We start from the raw sequence: 16,924 nt of genomic DNA, 5'->3' as shown, positions 1-16,924 counted from the left end.
AATAGTCTTGCTACTTCACTTTACAGTTCATCAGAACCACCATTTCAAAACAATCAGCTTGGCACCTCTTCTTGGTGTAATTTTTCATTTGAACTGCAGACATATTGGAGTACATGGATGCAAGTTATTACAGTTTTTCCATTTAGTAAATACTTTAAAGCCTTGACTTTTCAAAGTGCTGCTGTCAGTGCTCTGTTTTGAGAGCATCTGACTGTGAGTAGAAATAACTTATACACATAATATAAAATTTCCAAAGTCTTAAAGTCTTGTTGAAGAAATATTTCCTGATTCTCTCAAGCCTAACAGCTGGCTCAGATACAAGCTCAGTGACAAGCAGTAGTCTTTCTTCATCCAGTACCCTGTTGTTTACTGTCCTTAGGAGGATTTAGTAATAGCTGTTCTTCCATAGTGTGATCTTCATAAAGTCGTGATCCATTTTGAAAAAAACAAAAAACCAAAGGAAATAAGTTGTCCTCTGACTTGCACACACACGGCACTCCTCCCATCCAAAATTCAAACTGGAATTTGTTACACCAGTCTTGGTAATTTCTGCAGGCAGTGGCTGACTTGGTCTTTTAATCCAGCAAGCTTTTTCCACTAGAGGAGGAGAATTGTGGACTGCAGGAAGGATTGACTTTTGCCAATGGGTTTTGTGGCATTTATATGAATTGTTGCCATTCTAAATAACCAGTGCAAAAAAACCCATCACAGCAGCCTGCTTACCTTAGAACGGCAGTCTAGGCAATGGCTGCTTTGTCTCAGAGGGCTACATTTGGCCATTGAAAGTACATTGACTACAACCTGTGCTGCCCTCTCTCCAAGGCAAAGGCAAGTGTCCAGCAGTGCCCGAGCACGGGCAATCACAGTGGGACAAGAGGTAATTGTTTCATAATCCAGTCGGGACAGGGACTGCTGCGAGCGAAGGACATCAAGGATATGGTTGAGGCGTCCTTCTGTCATGCAGCTCAGGATGGTCTGTCTCTGGCAGGCTAGGATTTGGCAGCAGTTTCCTTTGCAGCAAGGATCGAGTGAAAACAAAATTATAAACCAATTCCAGAAGTTGTTAGCAAGCGATAGCATCGACACCAGAAATATAAACTCAGTAGAGGAAAGGAGTAGGAAGAGTTCGTTTATTTGCATTCTTTGTTCTAAACTGGTCCAATGTGCTTTCATCCTTTGTTTAAAACTCACAAGGATCAGATTACAGAAAACATGTGTTTCTAAAGATTATTAAGTTCTCAGATTTTGTAAAAGCAGATTTTCAGGTCTTGCACTGTTTGCTTAGCGTCTGTATCAAACTTTATGCAAAGTAGCTTGGCTCTACATAGATGAGAAAACTTGGTAGTTCAGGATATTTTTCTGTGTTTTTATTATGGTCTTTTCAGAACTGTCCTCAGCCTGAACATGGCCCTGAAAAAGAGCAAGCCAGTGGCCAGTGCCTGAACTTCTGAGAACATAGGAGTAGCTACAGACAAATAAATTCAGACATTTGTATCACGTTTGGAGGAGTTAGTACACTAAATACCTGACAATGTTCATGAAATTTAGAGATAACTGACTCCAGACTTTAAACAGTTCAACTGCTGGGTTCTGGCTAAGGAGCATATTGCCACCTTAAACTGGAAATGAGGTCTTACCTGTCAGTGGTTGTTCCAGATGGATAGGTTGTGGTCTGTGCTTTAGAGCCAGTGCTGGGTCCTTATGCATGTTGCTTTCTTTCCCTGCAGTTGAACCAGATAAAGGGATTGTACAAAAGGAATTTGATTTTCTATGGTCAGAGCCTGGGTGATCTAGAAGAAGTTTAACATGGGTAAGATGAGACCCTTAAATCAAACAACAACAGAACATTACATATGTCAGCCACTGCAGGAGACTGGAACTGAAGTGAAAACTAACTGGAGAGCTGTTATTTGTGACAAACTGTGCTTTAGGCCTTTGTTAATGAACCATTATTCCTAGGAAGATTTTGGCTAAACACATCTGACACTTTCAAATTGTAGAAAATTATTTCTGAAGTTATGAAACATTGTCCTATAAATCTGGCAGCTGTTGATCAGAATGAAAATGGTTGGAAATGTTGATGTTGCTCTAAGTGAAAATCATTCTGTGGTTCCTGTGGCTCAACTTTTCTATATTCCCCATGCCTTTGGATACAAAAAAGGGTGAATGTATCAATACTTGACACAGATTTAAACATTTTGACAGGACAAATCCGCATCAGAAAGGCAAAGAAAGTTATTTATATAGGAATGGTGATTACCAGGAATCATTCACATGTTCCTGGCAACACAAGGTCCCTAAAATATATTTCCTTTTCTTAATAGCAAATTACAAAGTTATTCTGGCAGTGTGGTTTGCAGAAGGGGCTAGTTCTGTCAAGAGCAACTGGGAATTTTTGATGTGTAAATGGAAAGGCTGCTGTACAAAACAGGTTAGGGCTCTAAAAAAGAATTAACAGAAAAGGCTTTTTTATCTATACACTTAATCAAAAGGTGTTGTGTCATCTCTGGTTTTCTGCAGTGAACTCGTGTTTCAGATGATACCAGCAGAGGGCACTCTTAGAAGCGACAATTTTACATGGAAAATAACATTTCTTTGGAACAGCAGCTAACATTTATCTTTTTTCCTAGAATAACTGGAGCTGATTATGTTTCAAGGTTCAACAACCTTTCTTTGTTGTTGCATTCTGACAGATCCATCTCAATAATATTTTCTCTTCCTGCATTATTTGTAATGCTGTCAAGTAAAAGAGTTGACAAGCTTGGCACTGCAAAAGGAATTTTCTTGCTGGTTAGGTGGCAGAATTTTTGTGACCAGAGGGCCTGAAAAAGATCAAAATAGAGAAGAATTATCTTCGTGGAATCTTTTGTTTCAAAATCTTTTTAAGCCAGTTTTCTCACAGAATATAGGATAGCAGTATCAGAGCACCCAGCAGGGTGTGCACACAGCTGTTGAGCCTACAGAGATTTAATTCAACTTTACCTGGTTACCTTGGCTCACTGGCAGTATAGATCTGTGGGTTTACTGTCCTAAGGCTTACAGCAGTCCAAGATCACTTCTGATACCAGTACTGCTGCAGCAGGCAATATCACTGATTAGGTACTGAAATAAATATCTTCTTACCAGTACATACAACAAAAATTGTCCTTCATTCCAGCCCTAATCTGATCTACTTAAGGCTGATATTTGTTCTCAACTCACATGAGCTTACCAGTCTGACTACAGCTGATGACTAGAAAAAGCTATCATTTTTATAATTGAAGGTAGCAATTGGTATATTTTCTAAAGAATCTTAGAATATCTATTTGCTACAATTCCTAATTGAACCTGGAGTGTCAAGGCATACTCTCTGTCATGTCCAATAAAACAAGGAAGACAAAACCTTTCCTGTATTTTGACCATAAAGATTACAATTGAAAGAATCAGGTAATGTTCTTGTAAGAGGCAACTAACCTTTGCATCCATCAGATTGTAGACTGCAGTGGAAATTGCCTCCTTATTTATATTAGTCAAAATTCCAGCTAAAAGGCCTACATATTCTGCAGAGGCAAGAAAGCATTTTGAATATCACATTGCATATGAAAGTGTGTTTGCATTTATGATTCCCTATATTGCAACTATATTATTATGTTGATCAGCTAGATGAACTATACAAAATTAGTCTAATAGAACTTCTCCATCCTGGTTTCCTCCTCCTCTTGGTTTCCCTTCTTGAAATGGTGGTGAAGAACAGCTATAGTCACATTAAAATCACATTTTCTTAGATGTTCATACAGATGCAGTCGGCTTAATTGCAAAATGTTTACACATGGCTGTATAAATCTATCACAAAATATGCAAGTGCTGTGGAAGCAATATTAACTTTGAAAACTGACTCAAAACCCCTCAAACATCCCAGTTTCAACATTTCTTCTCTCCCTTTTTAGAAACAGACAGTCAATATGAGAGTTCTACTAAATTAAACAATTACATCCTTCAAAAGGAATTGGAATCAAGGTGTGTTGATATTTGTTGAAACAGTCTGTGTAGCTGACGATATTCCTTCCTTTGTTTGTATTCACTTTTACATTATACCAAACAATTTTGGAGATAAGCAGCCCACCTCTGGTGGGAAGCTTCAGTTAGAAAAAACATTTACTGATGATCTAAAGGCTGCTTTTTCTCCCACTTCAGCTGTTGTGTCACTGATTTAGTGTGTTCCAGCAGTGTTGCCAGCAAGTCTATCTCCATTACAAATCCTGCAAAGGATGCAAATCCCCAGTGTTACCTGCAGTGTGGGGTCTGTAACTTGGTTCTTGATGTCAGCACAAGGCAATAAGGTGAAACAATCTGCTCCTCTTGGACAAATGGCTTGGTATAAGATGCTCTGAAATGCCAGGCCTCAAACTGCTGCAGATTCCTGTCAGAACTTCCTGAAGTGTTGTCTGACCTGTAGCTTATAGGAAAATGTCATTGCACAACACAATCCATCAGAATTATCTTAAAGTCATATTCATAATAGGTGAATGTAGCGGGAGGAGCCCTTCTTGCTCCTAGGGCTGATCCTGAGGCCTCGGGGTTTAGCCCATTCCTGGACGATGTCCTAGGGCTGTTCCTGGGGCTCTGGGATCTACCCCTTCTTGTCTGCTCCTGGGGCTCCTCGAGCTGTGGGCTTCTCCATCCTCACTGAAGAGTGAGAGCCCCCTCCGCGGGTGTCAGCTGCTCTCTTATTGGCCCCCTGCTCCTGCACATGCTCAGGAGGGAGGCCAGACACAGGTGAACCCACACCCACTCATCAATAACTCAGGGCACCTGGTCCTGTCTCACTACAGTGAATGTTTGTATTTTAAAGCAAAGAGTGGTTTTAAAGCTAAAAGCAATCCTGTAAATAGACATGTGGTGCTTTAGGAATGCCTGTAGCTACTTATTTCAACCAGCCATACCAGGGTAAAGAACTCTGTCCAAATAATAAGTCACAAATGGCTGGATATACATACATTGTATATATATATATTGTGTATATATATATACATGCACAGTATGAATATAAGAGTATGAACATAAGAGCACAGTTTAAAGCAGTGTGAAGTGTGAAGGCAGATTTTTCTTGATTAAGAAAAATCAAGTTCTTTCCCTTTACTGTCCCCAAGAACTTGTATTGGATCCTTTTGCTATTGGACTGTAGACATGAATTGAAACACTTTATTTACAGGGAATAACAAGGCTCTGCTTTGGTCATCAACAGAATAAAGTTTATTTATCTACAGACTTCAGAGTTAGTTCTTCACACAGAGGAATTACTGAACTCCATATTTTCATAGAAATAACTGAACTTGTGTTACAGGTTCAATTTTTGTTAATTTCATGTTTGATTTAAAAGATATGGTAATCTCTACTCTGTGGTACATGTGAGCAGAAAATTCTTTGAAATTCATTGTTGATTTCAAGAGACCTGAAGCTCATTCTCATTATTCTAATTAGTCTTTACAATGAAACTTCAGCTTCAGTTTCTCTAATTTGCTGTGCTGATTCACAAGCCTGTAAAGTAACCACAGGAAGTCATTCACAGCCCCACCTATTTTAAAGCTTATTTTCACAATTTTAAGTATTTCTGATCAGCACACAGTCAGACATTTTGCACCTGAGTTAAACATTTATTCTCCCAGTTTTCCTAAGTACCACGTAGTGTAAACAACAGATCAGAATGGTAGAAAGAGAGAGAAGAGGAAAACAGTGTCCTTAGATTTATTGAGCAAATCTGAGTGAAAGGGTTCCACCTCAGTGTGGAAAGCAAACTGTTGATTTCTGTAACTTCAGCTATTTTGGTTTGAGATCTGGTTGCTTGGCTTAAAGAAAATGTTGACAGGGGACAGAGGAAACTTTTTCTTTAGACAAGCTTCCAAACAAATAACTTCAGTTCAGATTACAAAGATTGCTAGACTTCAGTTGTCTGAAAACAAGCAATCCTCTCCCCCAGTGACAAAAATACCTTAAAATTTTTGATTGTTACCAAATTCTGGCAGCATTTGGGTTTTGAAGTATTAACAACAATTTAAACGGTTAATTTTAATTTTTTTTTCTGAAGTACTGTTGTACCTTGCCTTAATAACTGAACAAATTAAACATCATGTATTTCAGTGGGACTCTTTTGTATTTTACCTTTAACAGAAGCCAGCTGAATGGCAGCATTCTTGGTTAATGAGAGTACCCAGTCTGTAGATGCACATCAGACATTTCATTTTTGATAAACACTCAAGTCAGTGCATTCACTAAAATGCTTTTATCTTGCTTCATCAAAAGTAGATTGTGACTATTCTTGGAAATTTTGTGTGGTATTTTTTTTGCACACCAGAATTTTATTGTCAATAGGCTGCATCCATCACTTTCTGCTCATTTATTTTTAATTAGGACTTGGCCAGGGCTACATGGCAGTGAGATATATATGTTCCCCCCCCCTCCTGTCCCTACCCTCCTGATTTCTCTACTCTCTCATGTGCACATGATGTTTTAGATTAAATTCAAGTGAGACCACTCCAGAAAGATGTAGTACCGTAGCATGCTTAAAATTGCTGATCAGGGCTTGTAGACATTGTTATAGTAGTGATAAGTACTTCAGGATTAAACTATAACTTCCATAAAGATTTGTAAAAAAACATAAGGCACATCAATATAACTGCCTCCAAATTTCCTCTTGGCTAGTCAAAATTTTTAGGAAGGGAGATGTGTTTAGGGATCAGATGATTTGGGACATGTTACAATTCATCCTGGTGTCATCACTGTAGGTCTGTGCTGCCCACCTGCCTGGTTACTCTGCCAAATAAAACACAGACCTCTCTGGAGTATCCTGGCTGAAATGTCAGTGTTCCTAGAAATACAAAAAGCTTTGAGTGCAAAGCCTGAGCTTGTCCTGTCCTGGTTAAAGCTATCCAAATCTTCCTGGCTACTACAGGTAATGATTTGGCCAGTTCTTAATGGCTGGCTAGGGAGAGAAAATGGCATAAAAGTAAGAAATTATAAAGACTACTTTTTATCTCTACTACTAAAGCACAGTGAATTTGCACCACCCCTTACTTCCCAAATAACTATGACCCTAATCTAACAGGCTTTTTTTTATTATCCTGTGTTAGACTTTCCTTACAAAGACAGGAAAAATGCACTAATTGCAAAGGAGTGTCTGAAGCATAACTTACCATCTGAGGTTGCAAGGTGCTAATTAATTGCTTATTATTATTTCCATCTGATGAGTTTGAAATGTGGGGCATTATTTATAATGCAAAATGTGATTTTAAAGTGATATTGAATTATGTATACAAACTACTATTTTAAGAATTACATACTGGACAGAAGTAGAGTTTCCCTGCTTCTCATGAAAGAAGGCAGTTCAGTAACTCATGCAAGCCTGTTTCTTATAATTCTTCCATATATCTTGATTAATGCAGCATCAAATATCAACACAAGAGCAAGGCAAAAGACATGTCTTGCTGCCCTAAGCTGGCAGAACTCTGCTAAATGGAGCTTGGTCTTCATAGCAGCCACTAATTTGCTTGGTACTTTTGTCTATACTGCAACCCTCCAAGACCATCTGAAGGTTTTGGGCACATTGTATGATAATGCACATGGATTAGAGAGAACCTCTAATTCTCTATTCTCTAAATAAGTATCACCATGGTTCTTCATGAGTAACATTTCCAATTACATTTGTGAGGCTACATTAGACTAGATTATGGTCAGAAGATAGTGGTGAAAGACAAAAATGAGCAAGCATGGGAAAAAAAACATGGAAAAGGATTATGGCAAGATCAGTGGTCAGTGTATCAAAAGAACTGTAAGTGAAAAACTCCCTTTTGGAGTCCAGTGGGCCAGGGCTGGAAAAGGAAATGTGAGAGAACTGAAGTAACAGGGACATAAATATGAAGTAATCAGTAAGAACAGTCAGGTGTGACTTGTGTCCTAAAAGCTGGGCTCTACAAAAAGAGTTCCTGGTATGCAGAAGACCTGAAAGTCTTCTGACTTTTAGCTGGTCACAAATAAAGTAGAAACAAAAGCCTAAAGCTAAATAATCCTGTGCTCATGGCTGAATTGCTTCTATTTCATAGAACTTATTTTCAGTCAATCTCAGTATTTAAGCTGTGTCTTGCAGGCACGTTTACACAGGGATACTAAACGTAGTTGTGCTAACCACAATCAAAATGCAAATAAAATTCAGCAGCTGATTTGCCAGTTCAACTTCAACAGTATTTGATTTTGATATGAAAGAATGGTTTAATATTTTTTCTTTTGTTAGATTAGTGCAATTTGAAAGCAACAGCTGCCTTAGGTGCCTCACTTAACGTTTCCTTAAAGAAGAAATACAACATGGTATATGGCTGACAGAGAGGTTAAGAGCTTCCTAAAATTTGAAAAGGTTGCTCTAAATGAAGATAAGTTTCCAAGTAAATCATATATCCTTTAAAGTTGCAAAGACAGACCACACAGATCTACAACTCCTAAGTACATAGGAGGTAATCAGAAGGCTAGCAGAAGGAAAACTATGTCACATTTTCATAATATAGCATGATAAATAATCATTTAAATAGCCAAAGTAATTTTCTCAACACCAAACAGTACAGGAAAGGGGAATCAACAAATACAGAATCTAAACCATTTCTCAAAAAGGCTGTTTCTATTTAGAATAGAATCAAGTAAAGCTAATATTTTTTAAACACTCACCAATAGATAAAAATAAAACCTAGCCACCCCTCCTGTTTTGGGTTTGCAAAACCTAATTAACTAGAGATTTTCTAAAAATAAGATGAAAACCACTTCAATCTTAGTCTGTTACAAACCATGCCATGTCAAACACTACTGGCTGTGTAGGAGGTTGTACTTCTTTTTGCACACCTACGCTTAGAGTGATTTGCTGATCACTTCCAAAAGAATTTAACCCTAAAATGACAGATCTTTTCTCTATCCATAATGCTACGCAGAGTCTTAAAACAGGTGGCAGGACTAACCATGGAATATGGGGCATCACGGAATTACAAATAATAGTCTCCCTATCACCTGGGTCACAAGTTTGATACCAAAACTATTTTTCCAATAATTATGCCCTTCTGAAGGCTTTTTCTCCTAAACCCTTTTAAAAAAGCCTCACTATCAAGCAATGAAACTACTATTTCATAGGCAGCCTTTGCAATGAAGGGTTTCGTATTATTTTTCAGTAAGTCACTAAACATTCAGACAACTTTCTCATCTTCCCCTAGTTGGACAGTCAGGGACAGGAGGAAGACTGCTATAAATCTATTTATTTCAAGTGCTTAAGTTTAATGCTAGTGTTTTGTTTGTTCTTTGTTTTTTTTAAAGTAATTCATAGCAAAGATATTTTCCTTACTACGAGAGAACCTCTACATTGCATTAATATTCAGATATCTCAGTAAAAGAAATTAGAAACAAAAATCAACTTACCTCTGGAAATATGGACATAGAAACTATGAAAAAACAGAGTGAAACTTGCAGATAACAAGTGGGAGTCGGCTTTAAACTTGATTCAAACCCAGCTTGAGCTTTCCTGCATGAGTCAGCTGCCTTGTTGATCTCTCCTTTTATTGGCTGCCTGCAAACATCTAAAATTTCCTGGTTGAATATACAAGCTGTTACTCTTTAGTGACTGTGGATGGGTTTTCACAGGGTGATTTGTTAAGTATTTGTAATTAATGAGAGCAATTAGAAAAAAAGAGGTTGGGTAACTACTTTTTGCCAGAATAAGGAATGCCAAAAAGGAAAGCTATGTAAGAGGGAAACACACCTTGTTGAATACAGCCCAGGTAGAGAGGTGTGTGAAGCTGCTCACAGGTTGTGTAGCTGATGCTTATCTCTGTAGTAGATCAAGCCAGCAGCACAAGTACAAAATCCCTTTAAACTTTTATGTCAAGGTAATTTTAAAACAGGATGAAAATCAGTTTTTTTTCTGGTTGCAGGATAGGTAAGCAAAGGAGGAATACTAGGCTGCAAAGATCTGTTAAAAAGGACAAAGATATTATGGGAGAAGATAAGTTGCTCAGGGGCCAACAGGGTGGAAGAAATTGCATAGTGGGCTACATTAGAAATGTGTTCAGGAAATTGAGAGTTGTCATTATGCTTCAGTACTCAAAAATTTTGAGGCAGCATCTGAAATGTTGGAGTCAACTGAGGGCCCTTGGTTCAAAGAAGATGCTGAGAAGCTGGAGAGGATGCAGTAAGCAGCTACCAAGATGGGGCCCTAATGCAGACATCTTACAAGGAGAGCTTGAGGGAGCCAGTCCTGTTTAGGAGACTGCAGGGGAGGTCTTCTAGAAGCTACAGCTACTTGAAGGTCAGTTATGAAGACAGAGCAAAATTCTTCTCCATAGTGGCAGATACCAGTAACACAGATGTTAAAAAAATCTTTTGTAATGCAATATTGGAATAGGCCCCTCAGGCTGTGGAGTCTCCATGCTTTAAGGTTTTCTTGTCTGAGCTAGACAAAACCATGGCTGACCTGATGCAGCACTGCTTTGAGCAGGAAGCTGGGCAAGAAAATGGCAAAAGTCCAGAATGTCTTTAATTCTGTGAGAACTCTGCCAGGCCTAATTGTGTCCTGCTAGGTCCCCAGTGTATAATTTCACAATGAAGGTTGATGGGACTGCTGGATGCAGGGTGGAGAAAACAGCGATTCAGTGGGTCACATTTATTCAGAATTTCCACTTCATGAAGACTGTCTTTATTTATAGAGTCTGATTTTAAAAAACAGTGTCAGGCAATGAGATTGGGTTGGCAGACTCCTATTCTTTTTGTTATCAAATCCTCACCCTAGCAACAGGGAGAGAGCAAGAAGTGAAACAGTTACCTAATCGTCCTATGATGATGGGAAAGTCCCTTATATCTAGAAATATCCTGGCTTCCGTGGCCTGAGAGGAAGCAAACTACAAGTAGGAACTGTGGAGTTTTGGTTGGATATTAGAAAGAATTTCTTTACGGAGAGGGTGATCAGGCATTGGAATGGGCTGCCCAGGGAAGTACTGGATTCTCCATCCCTGGAGATATTTAAAAAGAGACTGGATGTGGCACTCAGTGCCATGGTCTAGCAACCGCAATGGTGGTTCTAGGGTTGGACTTGATGATCTCTGAGGTCCCTCCCAACCCAGCCAATTCTATGATTCTATGATTTGCTGACAGTTGTAGCTTTATGAATCAGCTTTCTCTTCCCTGCATACACCTCCAAAAGGGAAATTAGCATGAGGGAACTGAAGCAGCAAAGGTAAAACAAGTGGGCTGTCACAGTCCTGGAGAAGGCTGGAAGCTTGTCAAGTTGCTATGGCCACAGCATCCTCCCCCTCTTGGCTTCTGTTTATCAACAACACATTCCTATGTGCCCATAGTCCCAACCCTTCTGTAAAAAGCACATTAAGAATGTTCTCCCCTGGTTAAGGCATTAGCCTATTGGGTTCAGACTATACTATAGTGAATTACAGCTATTAAAAATCCTGATATCTAATGTAAGAAACTTCTTAGGGGAAGCTTTGTAGTCTGAAGGAGTTAATTTTGCAGAAATTCTTTGACACTTAAAGTATTTTTAGGTACTTCTGTATTTTTAGAATATCACATGCTGGGAAATGCAAATGCATCCTTTATTTGTTTATTCTAGATATTGCTATTACTGAACATGTTCATTAAAAACCCAGTATTTTATATACACATATTTTATAGCCTCATTAATATGAGAATTATAAATAATGATCAAGGAAAAAACCACTGTAGGCTTACACATACTGCCTTGTGCAGTAATTAGACAAAATTAGGAAAACTAAAGTTTAGTAAGTTGTTGAAGATTTTTGGGGGGATTTTTTTCCTTAATTATGGAAAACACTTGCAATAAAGCCTTCCAGCAAGTTAGATAAGAGATTAAATCTTTTTACTCTCCTAGGCATAGGATTCATTGCCATGCAGATATCTAAATGCATAGATACTGGAATTGAGCCATGACAGCAGAAACACAAAGCAGATGGAGTCTGATGACAACTGCTGGAAGAATTCAGAGACTATGTTATTCCTCATGTGTACACTTGTTCATGTTAAATGACAGCCCAAGTCCTTCAGAAGAGCCGTGGGTCTGAAAAAAATCCAAAGACCATTTTAGCTTCATTCAGAAGACAAAGAAAACTCTGAGCCTCTGGGTGTCAAAGACTGAACAGTAGAAACCTCACCATATTTAAACTTTTCAAATTGTCCAAAGAAATTTTTTTAAAACCTAACCATAACAACACAGAAAGAAGTAAAACGTTTGCTTTTCATCCAAAACTGGGGTTTTTTTGGCTCATTCACAAAGACAGTCTACAGGCAACACAAGTATGTTCTTAACATCCTGAAAGTAAGTGTATTAGTGGTGCTTAAATGCTAACACAGTTTAAGATGTGATTCTTAGGTCTCCCCCTCACAGCAGTCACTCAGAGTGAACCTGGTTACAATAAAATTTAAAACAAAATGGAACTTTACAAGAAGCAGCATTAAAGGACTACAATGTAAGGCAAAGCATTAATAGGGTGTGCGTAATAGAAGAATGACACAGAACCTGAAGATCAAAGCATGAAGATGACCCAAATACCAAAGCCTCTGATGCATGTTCAGTGAATACTGCACTTCACTGTTTCAGAAGAGTTCCTGTCATCATTGCTCAATCTGATTCCAGTTTAGCATCTACATAGGATAACTTTTGCCAAAGAGGTAGGTTCCATGGGGCTGTTTCTTTGGCACCTTGTGTATTTCAGGAGGTCTTGCAAGAAGTGAATATTCAAGTGTTGTTAGGCTTCATATTTGTGGGATTAAGATGCTTTGTATTTCAGCATTGTAAGACTAAAGCTATAGTGCATGAGTGCAACCAATGATGTGATCACTTTTCTCTAAAAGAAAGGACTCAAAACAAGCACAGTGCTTGCTCATTGTAATGGGATATTTCAAGACACATAATTATGTTGTCCATTTCATGGATTCGCAGGTTTGTTTGTTTGGGTTTTTTAAAGAAAACTGTTTTCTCATATACCTATACCATGCTATTTTGGAAAACAGTCATAGCATTCACCTAGTCATTAATGGAATCATTAGACAAGAGTATCAGAGCTGCTGGCCTTAGGCAGTTTCTGTAAAATGAGTGATGTCAAACACCTCTGCTAATTAAATTTTACCACAGAAATTCATGGATTCTTTACCCAATTTTTAAAAAAGTGGAATTGTAACTTGTTTTAAATAGTGGAACACATAATTCATGTAAATGTGAACAAAATAAAGAGCTAGACTACAGAATGCTTAGGGTATCATAGCTCAACTTGTTGAATGGTTTGTAAAAAGTGCCCTAGTCCACTAGTGCCCTGGTTTTTGCAATCTCTTTTGGAACATGATGCACTAAATAGGATTAAGATAGGGTGGAGAAATGCTAGAGCTTCAGGTCCATCAATTAAGGACCCATAGATAATAGTTCCAGGAAGCTAATGATGAAATGGCAGAGGCCTAGATTTCTGACCTTGCTGTGAATGTATAGCACAGGTATGTAAGAGAATATAAGCATCCTTTCAAAGCCTTCACACATGCCAAGCAAAACTCAAGCTGTTCTAAACAAAGGGACATATGAATAAATGTTCCTCCTTGCTCTTCTAGGATACCAGTTCCAATGAGAAAGTAGAGCTGTGTTCATTAAAAGCCCATCTTACAGAGGAACACAGCACTAACACCTTTACTGATGCCATGCCTGCTTCCTGGATTCTCCACTGGAAAGTGAAAAAATTTTTTTAATTGCCTTGATCCTAACTGTTGCATTTTCTCTACCTGACAGTTCTGAAACAAGAAAATATGCAAGAAAGCACAAATAATCAGCAAGGATTTAAAACAAGCAAACAAACAAAGTAAATGTTATTTTTCCATTGAGGGACTGGTTTGGGTTGGTTCATTTGAGATTTTTTGTTTTCCAACGTTGCAACAATGTATTAAAGGCATCTGAAAGATACAGATTGCTACTAACTTCCTTGAAAGTGTTGGTATAATCAAGTCAGCTTGTAGATCACTTGCATTTACTGACATGAAGGAGGAATCCTGAATTGACACAGTGTCAGTGGACTTCCAGTCATCTAGGAAAAGACTCTGCTTGTTGTGGAACTGTGCTCCACTAAAATTATTTTCTACTGAGTTATTATTCTTTGAATTTGGTAATAAACACACTTAACTGGAATGAAGTACAGCACTGTTGAGATGAGTACTTCCTTCTTCTCTGTGGAAAGCAGCCAGCTAACACAGAGGATATAGAAAAAAAGAATTTACCTTTACCTTGGTTTCCCAACAGTCTTTCCAACCACAAGTGGCCTTACCCTTTGCACATCAAAAAATCCTTTGTCAACCTGAGAAATGTATGAAGGCTGGAATCCATGAACTGCATGAAGAGCTAGCACCTAAGAAAAAAAGTAGGTCTTTCCATAAAAAAAAATTCTACTTATGGAAATTTATTCCTGTTTAAAATGTATTCAGGAGCTTGAACAATTCTTGCAGTAACAAGGGGCTGAGTACACTTTCAGTTTCCATTTGGAGGCTGCCAAATCAAAACCCTCTGAAACTATTAAGTACAAAGCCAAGAGTTTAGGAGGCAACTAAAAAGAATACAAGACTTTGGGGGTTTTTGTGTTGCTGGGTTTTTTTTTGTTTTCTAATTTATTTATTTACTTTTATGCCACATAGTCTCATTGAAAATGTGTTAAGTTTTTTTAATGTTTGAGAAGGCAAATTACAATCTTTGGCTATTTCTAGCACTTTTTTCCTCTGAGTTTTTAATTGCTTAGTCCAAAAATAGCATGATCATTTTTCCTGTGAAAGCAGTGAGAGAACAGAGACACTTGGAAAGAGCTATGTAGGCATCATCCAAACAGCCTGGACAACCCAAGTGCTGTCTGTCCTCAGTTGTGTGCTGCCCATTTCCAGTTGAAACCAGCATTTCATCTGTAGTGAAGATACTTGAGCCAAAAATCTGTAATTACTAATAGTCATGTGGCTTAAGAAAATGTTGCAGTACTACATCATAAACTTCTTTTGGGATTGATACTCTGACTTTTGAACTTGTCAGTTATCTAACTATCCATTTTAATACAGCCGTATAAACTTCACTGAAAAGTTAACTGTTGTAAGACCATCATGTTAAGTACTTTTCTTTTTATCTTTTGCTTTTAAAGATGAAAATAGCAGTGTGGCATAAGTGAAAACAGGCTGTACAGGGTAGAATTTGTTCTATTGTGTTCTTTCCAGGAAGTAGCAACCAAAAGAAATTACCTGTTGCAAATTTCCCCTTTGTACTATGCGAGACAAAAAGCCACCAAGGCTTCTCCATGTTCTCAAGTGACATACATAGACCCCCACTGCCTCTTGGCAGTAAGAAAGATAAGTAAGATCAGTAAGAAAGATGTGGGAATACTGGAGTCTAGCAAAGGTTCAGGAAGGTGGTTAGATAATTAAGCAAATGAAGTGTCCGACATAGGATGAAGATAACACTTGGAAGGTTCTTGCTGATCTATATAAACACCTGTTGGGAGGAGGAAGAGGTGGAGCAAGACTTACTGGTGCCCAGTAGACAACAGGTGGACAGAAATTTAATATGGGAACCTCCATTTAAATGTAAAAAGCAGTAAAAATGAGATTGAACAAAGATGTCATGTTTGAAATCTTGGTGTGGAAAATGCTGCAATATGGTGCATCTTATCATACAGGATAAGGAGCCTCTAGGCAGTCTGATTAGCAAGTCAGAGGAAATGAAGTTTCTCTCAAGGAGGGGAGGCCTGTCTGAGAATATTTGCTCTCTGGTTTTATATATGTAACATTCAAATCTAGTTGCAAGAAAAATAGCACTGCTTAAATTACTTGGGTTTAATCGTATTGTCTGCTAAAATGCTATTTTGATGCAGTTCTAGTTAGCTCTTGGCCACAGTTACCAAATTTAAAATTGTTTTATCTTCTGAAAACTTCTCTAATTTTAGTGGTCGAAGTGTCTTCTCCCTTCCCCTTTCAGTGATACTCCTAAAATAGCATGTTTTGACAAACTGGTGAGTAAGTTTTGTTTCTTTTAGCACAGGGACTGTTTCACAGACATTTCATATTTTCTGTCTCTAGTATCCTTTACTAAAGAAAGAAGTCATGATTTGTTCAAAGGAACTTTACCAGAAAGTGGAAAGCCATGAGGGAAGTACCAGCAGAAAAGAAGTTTCTCTAGGGAGTTTTGAAGAGGCTTTGGATGAGCCTAGTGTCTTCCTAAACTGGGATTAATATTATGCAGTCTTCTGGAGACTTAAGAAGATGAAGGCTTTCTTCTTGTGCATCAAAGCAGGTCTGGTCAGTATGTAAAATGACAAAAGCCATGACTAGAATCAGGTTTGACACAAGAATGTCGTGCAGAAAATGTGTGTCTGATTTTTTACAAAAGCTTTCTTCAGGCCTCAGTGCTGTTTGATAGATGGGGGAGGATTACCCTGTTCATAAAGCTTTCTGTGTACTGACCACCCAGTGACCAGTAAAGAGTGACCACTGGTAGCCTGCTGACTGCCACTTGATTTGTCAGGATAGAAGCTATGAACTCCATATACAGAACAAATATAATGAAATGAGCAGAAATATAAGCTAAAAAGATGTTAAAAGTTAAATTATCCTTGTCATGTGAATATAGTATATTGATGTCATGACACATTACACATAATTTGAAAGGTTTCTGCTCTGTTTTGTCTTACAGGAAAATGCTATGCATACTTTGAAAAATCAGTGTATGTGCTCAATTGCAAATCCCAAATGCTTTGACTTCATGAGGGTCACAAACATTATTTTGACCTTTCAAATCTGAGATTTGAAAAACTTAGCTTATTTTTAAAGAGACTTAGTTCACAAGGCTGTGTTCACAAGAATAACAAGTATTAAAGAAAATCTATTTTTATTT

The 16,924-nt window shown here is 38.0% G+C and overlaps 1 protein-coding gene across 1 annotated transcript; it reads right to left on the bottom strand.

The window, feature by feature from the left end:
- Positions 1–64: 64 nt before the first annotated feature.
- LOC103535272 (receptor-interacting serine/threonine-protein kinase 2-like) lies at positions 65–15,334 on the bottom strand. Its single transcript, XM_030457996.1, is given in 8 exon segments — positions 65–1,026; positions 1,639–1,790; positions 2,668–2,696; positions 2,698–2,822; positions 3,454–3,539; positions 4,268–4,429; positions 9,424–9,492; positions 15,277–15,334. Coding segments are annotated over 8 exon segments (1,002 nt in total). The 3' UTR covers positions 65–705.
- Between the last annotated feature and the right edge of the window lie 1,590 nt (positions 15,335–16,924).

Source organism: Calypte anna, chromosome 11 (assembly GCF_003957555.1).
Source record: "Calypte anna isolate BGI_N300 chromosome 11, bCalAnn1_v1.p, whole genome shotgun sequence".
In the NCBI taxonomy this organism is placed as follows: Eukaryota; Metazoa; Chordata; class Aves; order Apodiformes; family Trochilidae; genus Calypte; species Calypte anna.
This window is presented reverse-complemented; position numbering and strand designations above follow the sequence as displayed.